Genomic DNA, 14,618 nt, shown 5'->3' on the forward strand with positions numbered 1-14,618 from the left:
ACAGGGAGTTACCTCATCAATTTCAGCTCAAACTTGTGAGTACCTTGGTTCTTAATGAAGCTTTTAAAATCCAAATGAAAAAATTATTTCAAAAATTTAAGGTTCCATCCCATAAAAATTCCAAATCTATTTTATGCTACAAAAAAAAAATATAATTATTTACTTTTTCCAAAAAGCCAGGTTGATAAAAGTTGTTTCCCTAACAGAAAATTCCCAAAATGTTTTTTAAAACCATTGGATCTTTAAAATAACTATTTATAAAACAAAAGTCCATTTGTTTCTTACTCCTGGAAAATAGAAACAAATTTTTTGCTTTTGTTTTTTCTTTTTTTGAATCTATTTATACTTGTTCTTAAATGGATAATATTTTTACCAATTTATTAAACATGTAACAACCAAACATAAACTTGTATTTAATTATTGCCACATTTTTTTTAATTACTGAAATATTTTGGAAGTTAAAAACTTAACCAAAAGGGAAATGGATTTATATTTCATTGAATCTAAAATATTAAACAAAAAAATTAACATTTATTTATATACCAATTCATTTAAAGTATTGTTCCCAATGCCTTATAGCAATTAAATATTCACTGTGTACATGTACTTATTTGTGGTGGGTGGATGGTGTTATTGAGGGAGGTGATTGAGGGAGCTGTTGGTATTCAACTTAAAACCTATGGTCTTATTGTGACTTTCAAGAATAAGAATGTCTTCTATATTTAAATGTCATATTTCCCTACCTTATTATTTCAAGCACAAGCAAGAACTTGAATAGAATCATCTACTTTCATCAAACAGTTTTAATTCCTGTAAAATTGAATTAATTTTTTTTTAATTCAATTAATTAATGATTTGGTCCTATTAAATTCATTATTTAATTCAAACCTACAAAATAAAAGGCAAGAGGTTCAAGGTCAGCACTTTAAAACTGTTCTAGAAAGCCTCATCACCAGCCCCACATTTGTATGAGAAACGATATTGTCCATGTATATGTAATTAGATAGTGTCCATTAATTGCTTAACAGTCTTCTCTGCTGTCATTTTCAGCAATATTAAATGTTTATTAACAAACTTATAAAGTTGATTCATCCATTTGGGCTCGTATGAAATTATAGTTACTTTGTTACTTGTATTATTTACCTACTATTTAAAAATAATTGTACAAAATCATTGTATTCTTCACAATGTCAAAGTGTGACAGACTAACTAACTTAAGGCCTGTCAAAACTATATTCACTATGTAATGATCAAATATGACAGCCAATGAAATATATTCATATTGAAATAGTCATAGTTCCACTTTTATGGAAAAGAAATTGTTGAAAACCTATCCAATGCATAACAAAAGTAATGAAACAATATACATCATCATTGTACAAATAAAATTATATATATTGAAAATAAACAGAAATCATAACACAATAAAGTACATGTGAAAATTATGCTTACAGTATGTAATTAAATGTAAACAATTAAGATATAGAATCAAAACTAAATAAACAAAGAAGAGCAACTTACAGTTTGGATTTTCTTACAACCTAAAAAATATCTCAAGTTTTGGTAATGTAAATATTGATTGAATAATGCTTTTCTAAGGAACTTCATTGGGATTTTTGACACAATGGTACCGTTTTCTTTTCTTTTTTTCTTTTTCTTTTTTGTGTACCATTTGATGTCTAGGTCCTTAACTTGTGTACACAATATCAAATCGTTTTTCATGTTTTCCAGAATAATCAACTTTATAGTGAAAATTGACTAAAAATTAAAAAGTATTACATAAGTATTGCTTTTAACTCAAATCAGGCCAGGAATTGCACAAAAATTGATTTTCAATATAACTTAAGTGTCTTAGTTGACCAATGTTATGTGATTTTACCTTAGAAGTATGCCTATACAAAAACATGAAAAACTTCTTTTAAAAAACGTATATTTAAAAGTAAACTTTATAAAAAAAATGTTAAACAACCTCAAATAATCAGCCACTGGGTAATAACAACCTCTCTCAAAAAGCTTATCTGTCAAGACATAAAAACAGCACCCTTTATATAAAAAACAATAATAAAACAAAAACAGCATAGTTATAGCTTTCTGCCATTTGTATGCCATATAAAATAAAATTAATTTCAATAAAATCATAAACTTTAGAAAATAAACATTTATAATATTATGTACATTTTAAAAAGAGTTTGTTCATTTCATTTCAAGTAAAGTCCAGTGTACAATAATAATTGTATACATATAACTTAATTAGCATTACTGAATTCTTTTGAACCAGTATGATATTTTATACTAAACTGTAAGACAAAGGCTGTATGACATTCATCTAAATAAAGCTGTCATCTCATTGGTCCAAACAGTAGTCAACAGAACTTTTTATAAAATCATATTCACTGGGTGTAGTATCATAATTATTCACTGGCTGAATTGGATTTTCCCAGTCTAAAAATAGACCAAGACTCATATTCAATGGCCATTTATCATTGACTGTTGATAATGTGTGCTTATTAAAAAAGAAATAATTGTTACGTTTTGTTCTTAATGGTATATTTCTCGATTAAAATAGCATTACTTTACTATCATAGTTGAAAGTTATATCAAATTGATGAGTATAAACTTGAATTACTTTTGTATGCGCAGCAGCGTTCACGTTGTTACCTTTTGTCACCTTTTTTCCAACAGGCAAAAGTTGTACATTTAAAAAGTTGTACTTTCTGTGATTTTTTTTTTTTAAATAATTATAGCCTAATCATATAATAAAACAATTATTGACTAGTGTGCCATTGACTATGAAGGTGATATTCACCCGCAGAAAGACATATTGAACTCGGCAATCGCCTCGGTCAATATGTCATCTGCCGGTAAATATCACATCATTTTCAATGGCATACTAGTCAATTATTGTTTGTTAAGGTATACAAGCACATCAATATTATGTGTCACAAAATTACAAATCTTCAATATTGCTATCAACTAAGCTGGAAGTCTCTTATGGAAAAATTTACTTAAAAAGTACAGCTACACAAATTAAACCTATGACATAAAATGATCATAATATATAGTAAAAAATATATAATGGATAAAATTAAAAAACAAAAAGAACAGAAATATACATTGCTTTCACATGAAAAGATCTAGTAAAAAGAAATTCCTCAAAAAAATGTTTTTATATTCCACATATAAATGTTACTATACAAACAATTACAAAAGACATTCAGCACATGTTAAGGAGATCATATTGGTCCCTGGTTAAATCTCTAGTTTATACAAGATTTGCATACAAAAACAATACAAATACATTACATATAGAGTAATTGCAAAATGACTGCATTTTAACTTTTAACATTTTAACAGTTTTAATTGTGACTTTCAATTTAACAGAAATAATGACTTTTCCATTCAAGACAATGCAGACTTAACTCAAATAATATTGCTTTGTAACAATGTTGATTGGTTCCACAAGAACAAGGCATTTTTTAAAACTAAGTGAACTTATTTTTATTCTTTCAAACAAGAGCTGTCAGAAGGACAGCGCGCTCGACTTTTTTAGTGCTTGCCTATAAAACAAAACTTTGACAGTTAAGGGCACACAAGACTTTAACTAGGAATTTCTAAGTACAAATCAAGAAACATTTTCACAGAGTTATCTTCTCTTGCTTACAGATAGGTCTCATGATGGCACATAAGAACTCCAACTTCCAAAGTAATATCTCAAATGGTTAAGTCAACAAGTGGACAAGAATGAAAATCTTAACTGAGTTTCTAAGTCAAAAAGGGCCATAATTCAAATAAAATCCTTAACAGAATTACCTTCTCCTGCCCATGTTTTGGGACCATGATGGTAAACAAGTATTCCAACTTTCAAATTAATATCTCAAACAGTTCAGTCAAAAAGTGGACTGGTACTAAAAACTTAACCAAGATTCTAAGTCGATAAAAGGCCTTAATTTTTAAAACAAATCCTTGACAGAGTTACCTTCTCTTGCGTACAGATGGGGGTAATGATGTGAAATAGCATTAAAAGTTTCAAAGCAATATCTCAAAGTGTTAAGGCAATAAGTGGATTTTACCCATATTCAATGTATTTTCTAAGTCAAAAAGGGGCATAATTCTGTCAAAAACCTTGACAGAGTTATGTCCTCTTGTCTGTTGATGAAGGTCGTGATGGTAAACAAGTATGGTCAGTTTCAAAGCAATACCTCCAATGTTTTGAAATAAAGTGAGGTGGTACAAAAAACTTAACCAAGCTCAATACACTTTCTAAGTCAAAAAAGGGCCATAATTCTGTCAAAAAACCTTGACAGAGTTATGTACTCTTGTCTGTAGATGGAGGTTATGATGGTGAACAAGTATGGTAAGTTTCAAAGCCATACTTGTAATACTTCTGAAATAAAGTGGGGTGGTACGAAAAACTTAACCAAGGTGTGACGCCAACGCTAACGCCGACGCCGACGCCGGGGCGAGTAGGATAGCTCCCCTTTTCATAGAAAAGTCGAGCTAAAAATATATTACAAGATTTAAGTACAGGTATAAACAATTTCCAACTGAATTCCTTATTCCATCAACCAATATATCAAGTTTTGGTACAGGTAAAATTGTTCAGACTGAAATTCTTATTCATTCAATTTCTACTACTGTAATACAATGTACAAATAAAAATCAACTATAATAATTTTATTAGCATGAAGAGACTACAGGGACAGGTAAAAGTTTCCCTACTTTACTGAAGAAAGATGATCACAGAGATGTTTAAGTGGAAAATTGCAATAACTTGTTCTTGTGTTCACTGTTTCATTTGAGCCGTGTCACACCAGAACCAACATAGTGCGTTTGAGACCAGCATGGTTCCAGACCAGCCTGCGCATTCGCGCAGACTGGTCATGATCCCTGCTGTTCGCTATCAGTTTCTCTACTTGTAATAGGGTTGGTAAGTTAATGTACAATATACAGTAGTTTCCTGGGCAACCATGACAACATCAGGCACTTACAGTAAACATCATGTATATAAAGTACTACAAAACTTGCATGGTAAGGTTGTAATTCTTCTAAGACATAATTGACGGTTTACTTTCTTGCAAAATTAAGCAAAGTGACATCAACCACAAATCTTATTGCTTAAACTAAAAAGGAAATATTTTTCAAATGTAAAAAGTACTTATAAGATTAAATTTGTAAGACCTATATGCAATAACTCTCTTTCGTAGATGAAATTTTTTGGCTTAAAAATTATACAAGTAAACATTTTAGCACAAACTTGAACAAGATTTTTTCTGTTCCTCATAAAAATTCTATAGAAAGTAATGACAGAAAAATAAGTAAATTTCTTTGACAAGAGGGTTAAAACAAATACAAATATCCAGGATTTAAGGTATCACAAAATAACAATTATTTTTTTGCAAATACAAAACAATAATACAACAACCTGAGTCATCAAATTAAATGCTATTTCTGAAATCTAAACAAGAAAAATGTACGCCATTGAAAACAATGTACTATATGACTAAACACTACTTTTTCTAGGTCTTTCAAACAATGGCACTTAAATGACTTCATCACCAAACTGTTCTTTTAAGCCAGGAAGAGCATATAGGGACATCTTCCAGGTAAATAAACAGTTCTTCAATACAGCTTTCTGAAATACAGCAAGAAAAAAAACATTAAAAACAAAATACAGTAGATCTAAGGTATGTCAAAGTTTAAGGGACTTGCATAAAAACTTCAACACATCGGGACTTCCACTCATAAAGCGGTCTCATTTTAAAGACAAAACTTTGTGCCATTGATGTTTACAAGTATGTTACGAAAGGCATAACAAAAGGAAAGGGTGATAACCAGGTTATACATGTAGAAATATATCCCCTGTTATTATCGTGCAACACCAAGTCTCGAAAAAATCTCAAATGAAAATAATGTATACAGTTTATATTGAAATACAACAACAGCAATCAGAATGATAACAGTTCAAGAATATTCTCACAATAAAGAAGACAAACAAAGGCTGTTAGTAACCAGGGCCGTGTAATTCACAGCTGCCATACAAGTTGATCGACAATCATTTTTGCGGGTAGAAATGGTTTCAAGAACATCTCAAGATCAAAGGTATCAAACAAATCATTGCACTTCTACTTATGAAGAAGTAAAATTTTCTCGAATCATTCTTTACAGATAACATAAAAACTTCGACACATGGATAAAATGGACACATAAAACTTTTAACTCATAAATAGTTTTAATAAAGGCTTTATAGTGTTAAAAAAATCAGGAATTTCATTTTACCTCAACATACAATGTATAGAAGTTCTACCGAATAACTTAAAAGAAAATGTGTTCAGTGTAACCTCTGCTGAACAACCCCCTTTACATAACAGATATTTTGGTTGTTGCTGAGGTAGTGCTCAAGCTGAGGTTAAATTTAGTGTTAAGTCTTACTACAGGATGCGCTGATATGATTTATGTCAAGACAAGATATATTATTACTAGGGATGGCAATAAATACCAAAATCAATACTCGAGTACTCGGGTCATTTTTCCAATCGAGAACTCGGTTACTCGGACGATTTCCAATGATCTTCAAAGTTTATCACATAATATCAACACCGTCCGCATGCTACTTTCGTTTTCTATTTACATTCATAAAATTCGTAACTATAGACAGGACTGCAAAGGAGACAAATTAATCAAAATTAAATCCACGACATTATATTTTAGAACATTTTAATTAATGCAACATGTTTAACAGTTGAAACATCTTTTTCTTCTTGTAATAAAATAGACTGATCGGCTGCAACAAAAGTTTAACTGGGTCTAAGTACTACTTTAATTTATAGCAATACGGCCCATTGTTTTTTTTAAAGATGTAACCTTAAAACAAGATTCGGGTACAAACTGCACTGTGTTACATAATTAAAAGTTACTAAATAACTAACAGGCCGGATGACGTAAGCGACACATGTGCGCGTGTCAAACTGTTGATCGCCTCATTATCAGATGTTCGATCGAGTACTCGGTTAACTGGTTACTCGTTGCCATCCCTACTTATTACCTTTTATAACACCTGTTATAATATTGTACATCTCCGTCTTTTGCCTTTGTGGGTTTTGAGCTGTTTCTTGAATTCTTTTGGTTGCTGTCTGCAACAGAAATATAATATAAATTATAAATAATATTCTACATTCAAACTTGCTCTTGATTTCTTGTTTTCCTTGTTTTATCTTAACCTGTGACTATCTTAAAGCTGTTTTTGTACAATATTTTCAATAGAAATAGATCGTTACTATGATTCTAAGGAATCAGATTTAAATTCTGAAGTGAATAATCAAACAAGAGGGCCATGACGACCCTACATCACTCCTCTGAAATCCATTGCCTTCGAGTCAACTCAATAGAAATTAACTAAACATTATGCAACACACTAGATCATTTTAGCTATAAGCCTTATGCATCGAGAGAAGATTGTTTTAGGCTTTCCCAATATGAGTCTCCATATAATCAAGTGACCCCCAAGGGCAAGATCAAACTTAATAGAGATCTAATGTACATTGATACACATACACTGGCAAAGCTTGTGGCCTTGTTATTATTGAGAAGACTTGTAAAGGTTTTTCCTAAAATTGAGACCATGTAAAAACAAGTGGCCCCCACATCAAGGCCAATTTTGATCCTAAGGATACGATTTGAAGGAAGTTTGTAAATGTCCACCAGAAAATGTTACACACCAAATATCTAAGCTGAAGGTATTCGGTTTTAAGAGAAGAATTTGTTTAGAAAGTTTACCTAGGTGACCCCCAGGGCTGGGCCAATCAAACCCAGGCACATAATCAAACTTGGAAGTAGTCCAGTTTACGATATTTTACTGCAAAATCTAAGCTCTAAGCCTTACAGTTACAGAAAGAAATTTTTTTTAAAGATATTTATATACATGTATGTAAAACCAGCTGATCGTAGGGCAGGGCAAATTTTGACTCTAGGGTACATTTTACCAGTAAACTGTGAGTATACAGGGTTCTCCTCTTACCTTATAACTCTCACAACATCATGAAAGGCCAAGTCTACATTCACTGGTGGATCTTTAGCACTTGTTTCTATATATGGAAGCTGAAAAAAGTTAATCACAAAGTCAATTAAGTTTATTCTGTATTACCCCATCACAAAATTTACTACCATATAAAAACAGAACCATTGATAGCTCAATTTTTGTATTTTGATATTGAAATCTATGATCTGATTGTACCAAATTAGCTCGACAAATCATATACACAAATATAGCCTGTTAAAGGTTAACAATTATTTACAATATTTGCAGTTTTGTGTTTGTATTTTATAAAAGGAAAGTATTTAACATGAAACTGGTTCAAACTAATAATAAACAAACAGAATAACCATGACAAAATGTTTCCATTATTTTGCTGTCTTCAAACCTGCACTTCCTTCAGTGTAACTGAAAGTGATTAGCCTTTGCCTTTGCCTGCGCCAGGGCAGAATGCACATACCAAATGCTAAACTGTGGGCTGACTAACTTTGTACTTTTATCTTGGTATCTGCTAAACTGGTAATGGTCGGTTTCATAAATGGAAGCTGGGCAAGTGACAAGTCCATTTAAGAAATTCAGCAAGATCAGATTTAAGGAATTAAAAATTACAGGTTTTTTTTATCAAGGAATACCTGTCAGGTGGAATGACTGCTGAGACCAAAAGGATGACCATCAAAAAAGTGTGAAATCAAGAATAACTGAAACTAATATAGATCTGTGTTTAATGTTTTATAATCATCCTTTAGTGAGTAACTGTAGCTGTTACAATATTAAATTAATGTAATAAAAATAACATTTAATTTGGTAAATTTAATCCACTACTTTTTATTTTAATCATTCACCAAGTTCCTAAGTAAGAGTGGTGATAGTAATATAACATAGACTACCTTTAAATGAGCTGCAAGAGATCTTCCTTGTTCTTCTGACACTTTTCTCTGCTGTACTAAATCTATTTTGTTAGCTACAAGCAGCATAGGGTATGCATCTCTAAAAGAGAAATTTATATACATTAGTATCAGCAAATTTTTACAGTTGACATATACACAAAAGATTGCAAATGCAAACTTTCATGAAAATTAAGATATAAGTAAATAAAGTTGCCATAGTTGTCTCTTTACACATTCTATTGTGGAAGTTACTTTCAAGCATCAGACAGTATCACTATCAAAACAATCACCTGTTCAGTTATTAAACAATTTTACCAATACATGTACATGTCTATAAAAGTAACTGAAGAATACAAATAAAACTAGTTATTGTCACAGAAGGCCAGACCAACAAGCTGACTCCTATATACCCCCCTTAACTTCATTTCATATTCTTACTTGTCTTTAACTCTAAGTATCTGTGTATGAAAGCTCCGCATATTTTCATAACTTGCTGGATCTGTAACTGAGTAAACTAGCATAAAGCCATCTCCCTTACGCATGTACTGTTCTCTCATTGCACCAAATTCTTCCTGGCCTGCTGTGTCCAGTACTGAAATCATCCATCAATATATCAATACTTCAAAATAAATTCATGTTGTTGTATTATTGAATATTGTACATGTAAAAGGGTAACATTTTTCAAATTTGTTGTCAGGAAGAAGACTTTTGCATTACTGTTTAATTTTTAATATTATTTAAAGGAAAACTTTTGTTTATTTTATTAATACTTTTTAAAGGAAAATTATTTTATTGGTTTTAACTTAAAGACTCCTATTACAACTCCTATTACAAGTTCAAATTGCTTTGAACTATGAAAAAAGCTTCAATACTGTTTAAACTTGGCACAAATGTTGACTGGACCATAGTCTTTATAACCACATACTCAATCTTATATTTCCTGTTACCATGGCAATGAGGGGACATCATCACTATTTTGCATTGATTTTTTCATCAAAACTGATTTCAAAGTGCTGCAACCCTACTATGGATTGAGATAGAGTTAAAACCTTTTCAGCATTGATAACAGGTTACCTAACAAGAGCTGTCCGTAAGACAGCGCGCTCGACTTTTTTATTGCTTGCCAATAAAAAAAGTTTTTGCAGTAAAAGGCAATACAAGAATCTCTGTATTTTTAAAGTGAACAATGGCCATGAGCATTAAGATATTTAGTGAAGAATTATTTTACTGAATTGTGTGAAAAAATAACTAGTTGTTTGATACCCTTGAATATTACAGCAATGTTTATATGACATAATTTATGGTAAAGTGAACAAGTGGATAGGAATGAATTTTTTAGATTTTTTAAGTTTTTTTAGTGCTTGCCTATAATACAAAACATTGACAGTTAAGGGCCATAATTCAAATAAAATCTTTGACAGAATTACCTTCTCCTGGACATGTTTGGGAATCATGATTGTAAACAAGTATTCCAACTTTCAAATTAATATCTCAAACAGTTCAGTCAAAAAGTGGACTGGTACTAAAAACTTAACCAAGATTCTAAGTCGATAAAAGGCCTTAATTTTTAAAACAAATCCTTGACAGAGTTACCTTCTCTTGCGTACAGATGGGGGTAATGATGTGAAATAGCATTAAAAGTTTCAAAGCAATATCTCAAAGGGTTAAGGCAATAAGTGGATTTTACCCATATTCAATGTATTTTCTAAGTCAAAAAGGGGCATAATTCTGTCAAAAACCTTGACAGAGTTATGTCCTCTTGTCTGTTGATGAAGGTCGTGATGGTAAACAAGTATGGTCAGTTTCAAAGCAATACCTCCAATGGTTTTGAAATAAAGTGAGGTGGTACAAAAAACTAAACCAAGCTCAATACACTTTCTAAGTCAAAAAAGGGCCATAATTCTGTCAAAAACCTTGACAGAGTTATGTACTCTTGTCTGTAGATGGAGGTTATGATGGTGAACAAGTATGGTAAGTTTCAAAGCCATACTTGTAATACTTCTGAAATAAAGTGGGGTGGTACGAAAAACTTAACCAAGGTGTGACGCCAACGCCGACACCGACGCCGGGGCGAGTAGGATAGCTCCCCTTTTCATAGAAAAGTCGAGCTAAAAATATGGTCGACCCGAGGCCATTTTAGATTTATAGCCTCTCACAAGTTCAAAATTTTCTTGAAATGAGGGGGTCTGCTGCAACTTCTAAATGGATTGAGATAGAGTCAAAGGCTTTTCAGCATTGATTACATGTTACCTTAAGGTCGACCTGAGGCTATTTTAACCTCTCACAAGTACAAAATTTTCTTTGAAATGAGATGGTCTGCTGCAACTTCTCAATGGATTGAGATAGAGTCGAGATGAGGGGGTCTGCTGACCCCTTCAAACCCCAAAGCAGAAGGGGGCACATCTACCCCCTCTGGCACCCACTTGATGTATCTATTTGATAGGGGGATGGCGCAAAAAAAGTGATCACTTTTTTAACACTATTTCTCAAACGAAAACTAGTGTTTGGGGTAAAAATAGGGCATTTTTTCATGAGTGTAGGACAAAAGCCCTCCCGAACAAAAGCCCTCCCGTGAAAATGACAAGGCGGACAAAAGCCCTCCCATGGAAATAAAAGGGCGGACAAAAGCCCTCCCGCAGCAAATACATATATGTACCTTGAATAGTTTATATTTTCTTTTCAATGCACTCAACATATTTAAATTGTAATCATGAATATTTTTGTTTTTCATTGGCATAAGCATGTTTGCGTGAGCTTGAGCATATTTCTGACAGGCATCTGAATAATTAGTGCTAAAATCTGTAAGTGCACATTTATTCATGCACGTAGATATGAAGAATTACTCCTATGTGAAGTTTAGATTAATAGAGTAATAAATGATGAAAAGAACTTAACAGTTTAAGACATTTATAATGTGCCTTGTAATGAGTCAATTACTTTTAAATTAACAACATTCGTGTAAAAAGTTATCTCGTTAAACATTTCAGGAAGGTATATTCAGAATAAAAGGTGATTCATACACATACTTAAGTCAATTGAAAACAAAAAGAAATATATGTAACAATTTTAATATGTTGAGTGCATTCGAAAAAAACACAGGTATTCAACAACATATTTACTTTTGTTACGGGAGGGCTTTTGTCCGCCATGTTAATTTCACGGGAGGGTTTTTGTCTGCCCAGTCATTTTCATGGGAGGGCTTTTGTCCGCCCTGTTATTTTCACGGGAGTGCTTTTGACCGCCCTGTCATTTTCATGGGAGGGCTTTTGTCTGCCTTGTCATTTTTTGATGGAAGGGCTTTTGTCCAGGAGGGCTTTTGTCCGTTTCCCTAATGGGTTGAAAGTCTAATTTAAAACTGTAAGTGAAAATAGAGATAATTTAAGTGACCAATCATGCTATAACAACGTCATAACTCATGTCTCACATACTTATTGATTAATCCATTTACAAAGTGTGTTTAATTAAGATTAGTAGCTGAAAAGACTAATATCGGAGCTTTGTGGAGATGAAAAGATCAGGGATCTCTCAGAGATGTCTTTGAGATGAATAGATAAGAGGCAAAATGTCCTGACGGTGAAACAACCAGGGTCAAATGTGGAATGATCAATGAATAATAATCAATCGTAATGAGTCACCACTTACTAAACATCAAACTATTTTGTACATGAAAAGATACAAATATTATATATATATGCATATTTTTAGCAGATTCAAATTCTTCTATTGTACAATATGAATATATTTAATATCAATTTCTTTACTTTAGAAATCAAACATACATTCATAAACTTGAAAGTTAAATATTGCTAAAATTTACTGCAAAACAACTCCTAATGTAGAATCTATCTATTATCTAGAAAATTAATAACAAGTTTACCATCTAAGATACACCACTCCCCATCTATCTCCGTGTGTTGAATGTATGAGTCTTCAATTGTTGGATCATAATCAACAACAAACATTTTCTGAAAGAACTGTATGGTGAGTGCACTTTTACCAACACCTCCATCTCCCACAACTACAAGTTTGTAAGTTGTCAAATTATTGTCGTTTGGAGCTCGTGACATTGTCTTTTATCAATAAGGCTCTTTACTCAAACAGCCGATAATGAAGAAACAGAATCTAAATCCATGAAATATAACTCGTTAAAATCAGAAAGCGCGAAATTACTATGTAAACACAACTTTCGCAATAAATTTCATGGGAGCGGCCATTACTACGACCTTGAACTTCCGGGTTTTAAATGAAAAATAATCGTAAACGAAATTTATGCTGGAGTTCCTTCCCCTTACACTGCATAAAAATTTTCAATGCTTAAAGCTTTTAAAAGGTTGAAAAGGTTAGACTTAATAAACACTTAATAAATTGACTTCTTTACTTCACAAAATCGTTTTCAATTGTAAGAGAAATAATCTATTTTAGAATATATTTAAAGAGATATATGGTTAACTTCTAAAAATAGTTTACTGTACTGTCAATACCATTGGTGGCTATTAATAATTTTTAAAGTTCAAAAATAGTTGAAATAACTTCGCAATACTTGACTGCCTCATAACTTTATATAGAAATAAAAAAAATGAGGACACAACTGAACAGAAACATGTAGGCCTACTATTTGAAATTTGTTTGTAAACATCGTCATGCCATGGTGGATTAATTTAATTTAATTGTGAGTAGTGTTAATGGCATTTTATGAACAACAGATAAAATCTAAATAAAGCTTTTAAAATCTCCTGTTGACCAGTATTCATTTATTTATTTATTTATTCTAGATTCACAATTAACAATTAAATTATGATCAGACATGTCTAAAATTAAGTCCCAGGACATACATTGTATATGGATTTTTGCACAATTTGCACAATGCGCATATAGTTCTTATTACCTATTGCTTAATATGAATTAGTAACGATTCGCCACACTAACGATTCGCCACATAACGATTCGCCACAGAGTAATAACGATTCGCCACAGTTAAATAACGATTCGCCACAGTATGATTATAACAATGATTTTTTAGTAATCAACAAACTTTTTCCTTTTCTTTTAATAATTTGACAATGACAATAATTTAATAATGTTTCTTAATACAAGTAATATGAAGTTAAGGCCCCCATCGCGGATTTTCAATTTATCAAAGTAACATTATTACAGGAGTACATTAACAAGAAAGTAATTATATGTTGAAATAATTATTGAATTACTCATAAACATAATTATATGTCAATTAATATTTATATATAAATATAGAACAGAAAGTTCTGTTATATAAATATATAGTTCATATATTATAATATATGTCAAATATTTAAACAAAGTATTGCAAAAACGTGTGTTCATACGAAAATTGATTTACGATAATTGATTAAATAACGCATATGTAAAACATTTGTCACACCTTTAATTTAAACAAGCCAATCACCTTAGGATTGTTGTAGAAATATTTAATTGACGCCGAAATAATCCTTTAATTATCTTGACAATGTATTCAGATTTCAAAACAATGCGGCAATTAAGCTTATGTTTTGTTTACAAATTAATTTGAGCGAGCCGATATATGCGATTAAGAGGGTTTAAATAGCTTAAACACATACATAAAATAGTATACAAACGAAAAATAACGAAAATCAGAATCATGCCAGCTCCTCCTTGTTTATTCTGTTTAAGATGTATCTACAGTAACCACGTTGCTGTAACATATG

General features: G+C 31.5%; 1 protein-coding gene across 2 annotated transcripts; it reads right to left on the reverse strand.

Moving 5' to 3' along the window:
* Positions 1 to 4,505: 4,505 nt before the first annotated feature.
* On the reverse strand, positions 4,506 to 13,159 carry LOC132751273 (ras-related protein M-Ras-like). 2 transcript variants are annotated; one of them, XM_060741430.1, is made up of 6 exons: positions 12,794 to 13,159; positions 9,355 to 9,508; positions 8,917 to 9,016; positions 8,015 to 8,094; positions 7,055 to 7,130; positions 4,506 to 5,632 (listed from the first exon to the last, which is right to left on the reverse strand). In XM_060741430.1, the coding sequence occupies exons 1-5, from the start codon at positions 12,981 to 12,983 to the stop codon at positions 7,058 to 7,060; spliced, it is 597 nt and encodes a 198-aa protein (XP_060597413.1). In that variant the 5' UTR covers positions 12,984 to 13,159; the 3' UTR covers positions 4,506 to 5,632; positions 7,055 to 7,057. The 2 variants fall into 2 exon arrangements, with proteins under 2 accessions (XP_060597413.1, XP_060597412.1); XM_060741429.1 differs by having other exon boundaries at positions 7,043 to 7,130.
* Positions 13,160 to 14,618: the final 1,459 nt, after the last annotated feature.

The sequence above is a fragment of the Ruditapes philippinarum genome, unplaced genomic scaffold, assembly GCF_026571515.1.
Source record: "Ruditapes philippinarum isolate M1 unplaced genomic scaffold, ASM2657151v2 ctg4293_1_1_1_1, whole genome shotgun sequence".
Taxonomy (NCBI): Eukaryota; Metazoa; Mollusca; class Bivalvia; order Venerida; family Veneridae; genus Ruditapes; species Ruditapes philippinarum.

Coding starts and splice junctions, on each gene's coding strand:
- LOC132751273 (XM_060741430.1), bottom strand. CDS start 12,983: ATGTCACGAGCTCCAAACGACAATAATTTGACAACTTACAAACTTGTA. Junction 9,509..12,793: donor GGAGTGGTGTATCTTAGATG/GTAAACTTGTTA, acceptor GGATGATTTCAG/TACTGGACACAGCAGGCCAG. Junction 8,095..8,916: donor CTCTTGCAGCTCATTTAAAG/GTAGTCTATGTT, acceptor AACTTTTTTCAG/CTTCCATATATAGAAACAAG.